We start from the raw sequence: 12,496 nt of genomic DNA on the forward strand, positions 1-12,496 counted from the left end.
TTTATTTTTTTATTTTTATGGTTTAAAAAAATTTTGAATCCAAATTTTATTATTCGGTGAGTTAGATTATAATTTTATTATACAGAATTTATAAATTTTAGATTTACAATTTTAATATAGGTGATGTTTTTAGAATTGGTTGAGATAGATAAATTATTGATATGTTAATTTAATTGTCGATTCAAACATGAGTAAAATTTGACAACTTACTCCTTTTTGACGGGTTGGTATGCAAAGTAAATTTGCTTTCTCCTTTCCTTCTTAACATAATTTTGTATAAAGTAGGATGATGGTACACGACTGCAAAGTTGATGTCACCTTCTTAACTATATCCATGTGAATTTACAGCAATTATTAAGAAAAAAATGTGTAAAAAAGAAGGTTTTTAGTGATAACAGTTAATTTAATCACTATCCTTTTAACCACACATTTTTATATTTATAAATAATTTGTTTTTATTAGTATATTTGTAAATAATATATAGTTGGGAAGATAAAATAGTAAGACGAAGTTTAATTCTGCTCCCAATCCATACGCTCTTGAGAATTTTGAAATTTAGTATTTTTATTGTTTTAAAATTTTAATCGATAACATTGTTATACATCTATGCTACGTTAAATTTTAATATTCAATATTTGAATTCAAAATTAAAATATACTTGATAATACATATGTATATTTAACATAAATAAATTAATAATGTTATAATTTTTAAACTCAGAAGAATATAGAAATAAGAGAAAATTAGACCACGAACAAATCACGGACTTTTCAAAAACGATATTAAACTAACCAACATATTTATGTTAATATTTTTCTCAACCAATAACGAACGTTGACAGCTTCTTTTGGTTATTCATGAACAGGTGGTAAATGTGGTTGGATGACACGTATAAGCACATGCTTCCCTGGGCCAGCTCCAGGTAATAATATTTGTTTTCCTTTGCTGCTTAATGATTACTTAATTAAGTCTTGCAAGCATAATCATTCTTCTTCACTGATGCTTAACTTCAGCCAATATAACTACAAAAAATAAAGGTTTTTTTTTTTTAATTTCCAACCAATCCAATGCCCATCTTTGGAAGCTTATTCTTTGATCTTTTCTAATCCAAGCTGTAATATAATAGTGCATATTCTTAACTTACATATATGCTTTGCATTTGCCCCTTTTAGAATTTCTTTTCCTTTATGGAATGTTTCTCTACATACCACCACTATATACGCCAAACAGAACCAAATCTCAAATCATTATTTTTATTTAATTTTAATTATAAATATTAAATATCATTTTTCAGAAGAAATAGCTATATCTTATTCATTCTGACCCATAAAAAAATAATTTAACCCCAATCATGCTCCTATCTTGACTAGTTTACTCCAATTACAACTTTACTTAAAATGGGATCATTTAGGTAACATTAACTGTTTCTTACATATTAGTTCACTGCTTGGATTTAATAACCTTGAGTTTGAATCTTAATTATTACTAAATTCAGACCAAAAAAGAAAAACAATACTATTATATTAAGCTACATAGAACAGGCAAAATCAAGAGATTTCAAGGTGATTGGACAGTTTATATTTTTGGAAGACTTGGAATCAAAGGTTTTGTAAGAGAGTTGCATGGTCTCCAATCATTGTCAGAATGGATACATAAATTACACCTACCAAATTAACAACAAATTTTTAGTGGTAAAACAACATTTTCTTTCCCTTTCTTTTTCTTGGGTCCATCAAAGTTTTTGGTAGCGTCTGATTAATGGGAGTTGGGGGAGGGCTAATTCAAAAGAAGAAGAAAAAATTTAATTATATTAAAATGAAAATTTGATTGAATGGTAATTTAAGAGATTATTGAATAAATGGGTACGAGTTTAAGTCTCACTATATATATTTTTATTAAAATTTTTAAAATAAAAATATTAAAATACTCTCGAGTAGTATAAATAATTTTTTGATTGAATTAATGATCTAGTTGAGAATGAAATCAACTCAATCACGACTTAATAAGTATAAAAGATAAGTTAGAAAGGTGTATTTCGACCACTGGTTTGAGAATTTTATTCAACTGTGGGGGCATTTTAGGTACAACGGCTCAGTGACTTTTTACCCTTCCCCCCCGCTCAGCTTTTGATTTAACGTGGTGGGAGTGGGAGCCGAAGCCTAGTTTTTTCAATTTAACCAATAAAAAACGTGACTTTCAACATCCAATTTCTAAGATGCAATGTCCAATTATATCAGGCTTTACGCAAGTCCGTTTGCTTCAAAAATCATTCATGTCACTGTTTTATCTTTTGCAATAATGAGGGACAAAACGTCCCAATAATCAATCATAGATTGTCCTAAATCATGTTTGGGCATCTTAATTATTAACTTACCAAGTATGTAACAAGCACTTAAGAATTATGCAATCGCACATTAAATATATGGTATACAAAAGTATCGATTTACATTATAAAAATTTTCAAAATCTCACATATATATTAAATATAAATACTTGAAAAATACTCTTCTTGGTCCATTAAATTTGTAACATTTAAAACTTATTATGAATTAAGGTTAGAAAATTATATATTATAATTTTCTTAATGAACAATTTTTTAAATAAATTTTTATAAATTTTAATTATTTAAAATAGTTAAAATTAGTTGAGGTGAAAATCTAAAAAAAATTAACCTAAAAAATGGTAACGGCGATATTTTTATTGGATAAATATATATTAATTTTGATCCAATGTAGAATGAATTTTGATTTTGTATAATTTTATACAATAAATTTTTATTTAATTCAAATATTATTACATTAACTTTATTTTATATTGATATATTACATATATAAACAACTATAATAATAATCCCATTATGTGAAAGAGAGAGACATTTCTAAGTGTTTTGATACATGCCTCTTTCAGCATGTTAAAAGACAAGCTACTGGGGCTAAACACTGATGTTAAGCACAACCTGATGCTATTTGGATAGAAGAATATCCATACTTTCTTCACAAATTTGTAATCTCATCTCGTATTTCTGCCTAATGATATTTCGCAAGTTTCTTTCCTAAAGGTATATTAATTTATTATGAAAATAAACATATTTATTTATTTCTTTAAATATGTATAATTGAATTAAAATAAAAATTTTATATATTTATATCAACCACAATTTAAATTTTATATGTATTAGTGCAACCAAATTAAAATTCATTCATCAAATTACACATCAAGTTAAAATTCATTAAAGAATATTTAAAAGAAAAGCTTTAAAAACATAGTAAAATGAATAAATTTGGGTTGCACATATGAAATTGGAGTATTGGACAATTTAGCTCCATCCCAGTACGAAACTTTCATAAATGTCTTGCAAGTGTTACGCCTAAGTAGTGGTGAAGCTACGGATTTGGTTCCTTAAAAATTAAAATTTTTTATTTAAATTTCTTTATAATTTATAAAATTTTAAATTAGTAATGATAAAATTATATTTTACTTTAAAAGATATAAAAAAATTGATTTAATTCTTTAAAAAATATAAAGATATAGATTATTATAATGATGAAATTATATTTTTACTATCTTTAAATATACAATTTAATCCTGTCCCAAAATTTTTTTGGCTTCAACTTGTTGGAGAAGTACATGCGGTTCGAAAATTTTTAATATACTAAACATTTAAGCCTATGTATAATTAATAATTTTGGGACAAAAAATATTTTTGAGATGAAAATATTATTAAACAAGATGCTTTTGTACTTTTCAAAAATGCTTTTATAATAAAAAAATGCTTTGAAAAACACAAATAAAAATTTTAATTTTTGTTCAAAAATACTTTTTAACCCGAAAATATTTTGCTCAAAAATACTTTTTAGCCCGAAAGCATTTTTGAAAAACAATGATTAAGTGAATAATGCGATAGAAAGCTACAGACGCTGCCTCTTTATCTTTTTTACTTTTTTTAAAATATAGAAGCAAAAATTGATTGAGAAATATGGTCCTTCGCTTTTCTTCTTAGGAAAAGGAGATCTCAAGGTCTCAACTAGAGGTGCTCATGGGCCGGGCCTGTAACACCCCTTACCCGTATCCATCACCGGAATAGGATACGAGGTATTACCAGATTTTACTGATTTTTTTTAAAACTCAATATAACCCCTTTATAAATATCTAATCCTCCCTGCAGATTTTAAACCGAGACCAAGCCAACACAACCAATCCATTTCATATTTTCAAGATAGATTTGTTGTATTCATAAGATAATCTCATCACATGCCAAAACCAAAATTTGTTAGCCATACCAATGGCTAACCATACATTCATTCCACATTAACATCTACTTTACTAGCTTATACATGCCATTGATTTCCAAAATAAGTTTCTTTATGTACCGAGATCTTGAGGTTGATAGTGTGATGCTTCTCCGACCAAATCCGACCTCCGAGCTCTTAACACTACAAAACAGGGGAAAAAGAAACAGGATAAGCACTTTGTGCTTAGTAAGCTCATGTAACAAGAATTATACTTACCTAATATTTTCCATACAATGTAATAAACATTCATACACCCATTCCATACATTATTCCCCTATCATGCACAAACTCAACATTCAAATTAGTCCAATAATTTCCATGTATCAAGAATTTATACCATGATTGATGAGCTCATCGATACCATGATTTCCATTTCCTTGTTATTTTTCCATATTTACCCCGTTGAACTACTTGGAATTTCGATGGATTTTCAGAGGTACACTTTAGTGTACAATTTCGGGTGCGTCAATTCATATTCATGTGCGCACATTTCCATTTCAGAGAGCACACTCCCGCGAACCTCATCCTTACAGCGGGATTACCAGTCCAGGCTAAATCCCCTGCAATGACAATTACTCTAATGAGCTTGGATCTGAATTACCAGTCCAGGCTAAATTCAGACCCTAATTCGGATTACCCGTCCAGGCTAAATCCATTTTCCACATATTCTTCGGGAGGGTTATATCAGGATAGGATCACCCGTCCGGGCTAGATCTTTTTTACCGTCAATTCCTTTTCAGAGATCCATCGAATTTTCCTTTCATTCAACCGGGATTTATTTCCTCTTTTCATCAAGTGTATCAATACTTCATCAATTATCATACAATAAATATACAACTCATATTCACAACAATAACAAACATTTCAAGCATTTAAGAATATAATTCAAGTTACATGAACTTACCTCGATACTTATTTGTAAATAAAAATCTACTAATCCCGAACTTTTTCTTTTCCTCGATCTAGCTTCGTATTTGAATTTTCCGGATCTAAATAAATAAATTTAATCATTAATCTAATACATTTCATGTTCATATGTAACATTCTCTAAAATTCCATTATTATTTATAGTGCATTCAAAGCTGTCTTACTGAGTCACAGTCACTAAATTATTTATATCTTGAGGTACGGAACTCCAAATTAAGATCCGTTAATTTTCCCTGAAACTAGACTCGCATATTTTCTTATCATAAAATTTTCAGAATTTTTTGCTTAGCCAATAAGTACACTTTATTCTTTAAAGTTTCCCCTATTTCACTTGTTGACAGTTCCGACCCCTCTTCACTAAAAATTAATTATCTCATTGTACAGAATTCAGATGATGTTTCTGTTTGTTTCTTCTGAAAATAGACTCATTAAGGATTCTAAACATATAAAGTATAACTCATAATCATTTTTGTACAATTTTTAATGATTTTTCCAAAGTATGAACAGGGGAACCCGAATTCATTCTGACCTTGTCTCACAAAACCTATTATATCTCATGATTTACAATTCCATTGCTTACACCATTTCTTTTATAAGAAACTAGACTCAATAAGCTTTAATTTCATATTTTATTCATCCTCTAATTCAATTTATACAATTTTTGGTGATTTTTCAAAGTTAACCTACTGCTGCTGTCCAAACTGTTTTAGTGCATGAGGTTAATTACCATTTTTCCCTAAACTTTCAATAAATGATAATTTCATCCTTGCTCAATTAACCTCTCAATTGAGCTGATTTTTCCTAAATTAACACATTATTACATCACTTTAAACTACTTTATAACCTTTGGAAATCAGAATTTTAGCATTAGACTTTAATTCCAAACTTTTTCACAATTAGGTCCTATAAATCAAGTTCTATTGAAATCACATAATAAAATCATCTCATAAACAAATTAAAGCTTCACTTTCATCCTATTTCATCATAAAATTCCAGCACATATTCATAGAAACTTTCCATTTCATTCATAAAATCAAAAGCTAATGAATTTAGTAATAGGACCTAGTTGTAAAAGTCTTAGAAACACAAAAATTACAAGAAAAAGGCAAGCATTAACTCACTTGGTGCAAAAATTATGAAAACCCAGCTTGAAGAAACCCTTAGGACGTTTTTTTCTGATGAGAATGCAGAAAATATGAAGAGAATTCTAGATATTCCACTTTAGTCCTAACTTTTAAAGCAATTTTTGCAATATTCCAATTTTACCCTTAATTCTTCAATTCTCCTGATTTTTCTCAACGTATGCCGCCCAAAATATCTTATTTTGGGATTATTTTCAATTTATGTCCCTCCTCATTTAACAATTGAGCTATTTAATCCTTCTAGTAACTTTTACACCTTCTCAATTTAGTCCTTTTTACGAATTGACTATCCAAACATTAAAATTTTCTAACGAAATTTTTATACCATATTACTAATATTTCATAATTATTTATAAAATTATTTTTGACTCGGTTTTACGAGATCAAAGTCTCGATACCTTATTTTTACCTAATTTCTTCAATAATTTCTTTTTCTAACTAACCACTAAATCGGTAAAATTTTTCTATCGATATTTTCATACGATTTTCCTATCATATCAATATTCATGCAAAAATATTAAAATAAATTTATCTTTAAATCGGATTTGTGGTTACGAAACCACTATTCCGATAACTTTGAATTTGGGCCATTACAAGGCCGGGCCTAGAAAAAATTCCAGCCCGCATCCTAGGCCCAGGCCCAACCCGAAATATGGGCCTAAATTTTTATCCAAACCCGGCCCGGAAAAAAAATCCTAAGCTTGAGCCCAACCCATTTAATTTGAACATTGATCACATAAAAGCTATTCTGATGGTATACCCAAAATTTCATCTTTAATTAATTTTTAGCTTTAAACTTTAGGCATTTACTTGGGTTTTTTTTATTTCATTCTTTTCTGTATAAAATGTGTTTGTTGCTGGAACAGAAGCAATCGCAGCCACTGTGATATGGGTCATGAGCTTTTTGATGAAATATCCAAAGTGTTTAAAGAAAACTCAAGCAGAAGTGAGGGATTTGATTGGGAAAAAATGTTTTGTAAATGAAGATGATGTTCAAGGTTTAACTTACCTAAAAGCTGTGATAAAAGAAACATTCAGATTACAACCAACAGCTCCATTATTAGTGCCACGAGAAACACTTGGAAAGTGCAATATAGGTGGGTATAATGTACCAGCCAAAACCTTAGTCTTTGTGAATTCATGGGCAATAGGAAAGAACCTTGAAACTTGGGAAAATCCTGAGGTGTTTTCTCCTGAAAGGTTCATTGGTTGCTCTATTGACTACAAAGGACTACACTATGAACTCGTACCATTCGGTGCGGGTAGAAGGATTTGTCCTGGAATGCGTATGGGAGTTGCAACGGTGGAGCTTTCCCTTGCTAATCTTCTTTACAATTTCGATTGGGAAATGCTGATTTGAATGAATAAAGAAGACTTAGACTTCGAAGCCATACCTGGTATCACTGCCTACAAAAAAAATGCTCTTACCCTTATAGCTAAGAAGAATATTAGTGACTAAATTGTTATAGTAACTTATTTGCTACTAGCTCTAGTGTGTACTTCATAGGCTTTTAACCAAATTCTACGGTGCTTATAATAATGTCTCAATAACACCATGCATGTTTTTATCAATCTACAATTACTGTTTGTTAGTACAAATCTCTGGTAAAGAAAATCTCAAACACACGAATGGAACTCAAACAAAAAAAGAAGAAATAAGATAAGGCTCCAAGGCGTGTATCAAGTCACTATCTTTAAGGTTATATTCACCCCCACCTATTTTCGGCGTGCAAATGAGTTCCAAGCAAATTAACCTCAAGGATACAATGAAACCAATGACTATTTGCGTTTTGCATTGACGAGAATAGCCCACTACATACTGAGCAATATATGACAAGAAACCCAATTTCTATAAAGGATTTTTGCAGTAATACTTTATAAAATAATTTAATAATATTAGAAAATGAATGAATGAAAGAAAGAATATTAGAATTTGTTGGTATTTTTTTCCAAATGAAATCTCATTCCTATTTATAGGAATTTTCATGTCTCTTCATAGAGATATCTTTCATCAATAGGTGTCTTTCTGAATAATAATATCTTTAAAATAAACACATAATTATTCATTTAATATTATAACTATTCAAATAATATTATTTAAATAGTTATAATTCTTTTTCAAAAAATCAAATAATATAACTTTTGATTAATTACACCCATTCATTTATAGTTATTGGAACACTACAATTTTCCCCATTTTCAAAATATTTTGGATTTTGATATTCTTGGAAATTAATTTGCATAAATGAAGGTATCTTACAATTGAACCTTCACTTAGTGAAAACATATTAAAGTTAATCGAAATTGCATGGTAGACTAAGCTTTGAACCAACTATTCCATTTGATTAACCGAACACATCTCATACAATGATTTCAACATCGGTCAATGCATAGTATCTAGGGACACAATTATGGCCATGTGTCTATGTCATCTTTTCATGAGTGCTGTCAGAGTCAAGCCCTTGAGCTCTTAGAAGCGGCCACTGTAACACCCCTAACCAGTGTTTGTCGCCGAACTAGGGTTACGAGGCATTACCAACCAAAACACAACTCCGAACAGTCTTTAATTTTAAAACTTGAATATTAAATAACAGCCCAATCATATACATCACTTTCACAACTATAGATCACTGAACCAATTAAAAACTTATCGTAATTAATATTTTTACGTTACAGCAACTACTGCATATATTTATTTTATTAACAAACTTATAGTCATATTGTTTAAATAAAAATATGTGCATAAGAAAACTAAGTCATAACAATCCATATCTTTAATTAACTATCAAACATAGTATTTTAATATATATTTATATATGCACATAACACTCTATAACAAAGCCATTTTTTTAAAATTCAAATACCAAATCTTGGCTAACTAAATTCCTTAACTAATTAAATAAAATAATAGCAATTTATTTGTTTTGTTTATTTGCACCTTTGCTTTGTTTAAGTTTTTCACATAATAAGCATACAATATAAAACTTAAGTAACTTCAATACTAACCTACATGCATTATACCTTAGCTACATTAAACAATTTTTTTTTTATCTTTAAAACATACACAAATTTTTTTTAGTACATCGGTTTGCATGTAATTATCATGCCCCAAACACATAAGCATAACAAATTAATTACCCTATATTCAGCCATTAAAAAATAGCCTCAATGATCAAACTCAAACCATCTTAAAACATGTATGTTAATTAGCATCTCAAAATTTGTACCCAAATAACCATAAAATATGCTCATATTTCTATCTTCATAGTTATTATTCATGCCGAATCATGTCATCCTATAACACACCAAACAACCACATATCATACTTCTAATACAAGATACCTATAAAGCCGAAAATACATACAAATCAATTGCCACTTCCAAGTCAATTCACTAAACAAATTGTACATCAAAAATAGGTCAATATTAAGTCACATTGAATGCCAATTTCACAATCTAAATCAAAGCCATCACCTAGACATACATCACGAATCAAAGGTATGTCCATCAACGACACAAGTTATAATATGAAATGCATTTCCATAAGAGCTAATCTATTGGCTGATTGTTGATCATACTCATTAGTACTCGTTACCTAATCATAAAACTTAAACCTTTCAAGCATGAGTATAAGTCATAACCACATATGCACAAACCACAACATTATATTTAAGCCATTTTCGCATGGCTATATATATATATACACAAATTCAAAACCAAACCTATTTAATCTAACCTATACATGCCATATGTTCAGAGTTTAAAATTTCAAAAGTACCGAATAACAGTCGATAGTGCGATGATGATTCTTGACGATCCCCGAGCTTGTAAACAATTTCCAAAATCTATAAAACAATGAATGAACAAACACACCGTAAGTTGAAATAACTTAGTAAGTCGTAAGCAAATACTTTTCAAAATACACATATAAATTATACAAATAAATCGAATCCTACTAATATTGTACATATATATACTCATATTTAAGTGGTTCATTCATCTTTCATGTTATATATAATGCTTACCTTTACTATCAAGCTTTGTATAACTCAAACATACCTGAATTTTATTAATTCAATCTCGCACTCGATTTTTGTGTCATATAATTACTTCTTATATCATTCAGATTGGAGAAAGATACTCGAACAGCTCAAAAAGTTCATGCAATGACAACGTCCCAAACGTGGTCTTACATGTAATCAAACAACGATGCCACTATCCCAGACAGGGTCTTACACGTAATTAAGAAATGATGCCACTGTCCCAGACAGGGTCTTACACGTAAATCTCAAATTGATGCCAACGTCCCAGACATGGTCTTACACGAAATCACATTTCAGCATTATTGTTGTTTGTATGACTTTTGTATGACGTAGTTTAATCAAATTAAACTCGTAAATAATCTTTCTATGAAAAATACAAATCGGCAATGAAGTATACATACACATATTTCTATTCGACTATGCATAAAATAAGTACATTAAATTTAAACTCAATTATTTACTTATGAACTTACATCGGACAAAAACGAACGAAATGGAACGACTACTCAACCACTTTTGATTTCCCTCGTTCCAAATCTGATTTCTTCTTTTCTTGATCTAATTTAATACAAATTTAACTTATTTAACCATATATTCATTCAAATTTACTTAAAATCTCATAAATCGGCAAATTGCATTTTAGCCCCTAACATTTAACATTTTATTCAATTTAGTCCCTATTTTCAAAAATCACAAAATACACAAAATTCATCAAAACTATGCCTTAGTAGGATCTTCCTATAGTCCATATCAATCCATATTTTTCATTTATTTCACATTTAAGCCCTTAAATTTTCTAATTTTACAAATAAATCCCTATTTTGGATTTTTATAAAAAATCACTTAATTAAACATAAAAATCAAACATCAAACATTTATTTTTCATCTTCAAACAACAATTTCATCACATTATCAACAATGGAAATTATCAAAATCATCATCAACTCCAAAAATTAACATATGGGCTAGGTAATATACAAAGCAACGATCTCAAAAACGTAAAAATTATCAAAAACCGAGCAAAACACATACCTAATTTAAACTTCCAAAGTGCCGAACCTAACTTTTTCTTTCCTTTCTTCTTTTCTTTTGAAGTTTCGGCCAAGGATGAACTATGCATGGCTATTTTGTTTTTCCTTTACTTTAATTATATGTTATTTTTTTCTATTGACTATTTTAACCTTAATTATAAAACATAATAATTAATTAATATATGTCTATAATGGTCTACTCAAGCTACTAATGGTATAATAACATCATAAAGAACTCCTATTTAACAAACCATAACAAATAAACACATTTAACATATAGAATGCCTCTTTTACTTTTTATGCGATTGAATCCTTTTTCCAAATCAAGCACTCAAACGGATAAATTAAATTACAAAAATTTCACACATGTCAATTCACATACTATAAGCATAGAAAATAATATTACAATATTTTTCTGACTCAGATTTGTGGTCTCGAAACCACTGTCCGACTAGGGTCTAAACCGGGCTGTTACAACCACACTTCCACTCACATAGGTAGATCCCATCAAAAGTGTTCCCATAATTATAACACTCTAACATATTTATGTTATGGGTCCATTAAGAGTACATTACTCATCTTTTCCTTATCATTACGAGTACTTAGCACTTTAATCTTAGGATGGATTTATTTATAATGCTAACAGTCACATGCTAATGATCTACTTTGTCTCATTGAACTCAAGACTTGATGTTATACCAAGCGTTGAGTCAAGTTTCCATCATGGGTGACTCTAATTAATGGGCTTGAGTCCCATCCCTTTTGAGGTCCTTTTTACTGCATCTTTAGCAAGACTTTTTGTCAAAGGATCCGCCAAATTTTCACTTGACCTCACATAATTAATAGTGATCACTCCATCAGAGATTAATTGTCGGATATAACTATATCTTAATCCAATGTGTCTAGACTTTCCATTATATACTTGGTTATATGCCTTTGCTAGAGTAGCCTCACTATCACAACGGATAGAAATAGGTGAAATTGGCTTAGGCCATAAAGGTACATCATAAAGCAAATTTCTTAACCATTCTGCTTCTTTAGATGCAGCGGCTAGTGCAATA

General features: G+C 29.4%; 1 protein-coding gene across 1 annotated transcript; it reads left to right on the forward strand.

The window, feature by feature from the left end:
* The first annotated feature begins 7,256 nt into the window (after positions 1-7,256).
* On the forward strand, positions 7,257-7,721 carry LOC107902647 (cytochrome P450 71B3). Its single transcript, XM_016828787.1, has one exon. The coding sequence runs from the start codon at positions 7,257-7,259 to the stop codon at positions 7,719-7,721; it is 465 nt and encodes a 154-aa protein (XP_016684276.1).
* The last annotated feature ends 4,775 nt before the right edge of the window (positions 7,722-12,496 follow it).

The sequence above is a fragment of the Gossypium hirsutum genome, chromosome D05, assembly GCF_007990345.1.
Source record: "Gossypium hirsutum isolate 1008001.06 chromosome D05, Gossypium_hirsutum_v2.1, whole genome shotgun sequence".
NCBI lineage: Eukaryota > Viridiplantae > Streptophyta > Magnoliopsida > Malvales > Malvaceae > Gossypium > Gossypium hirsutum.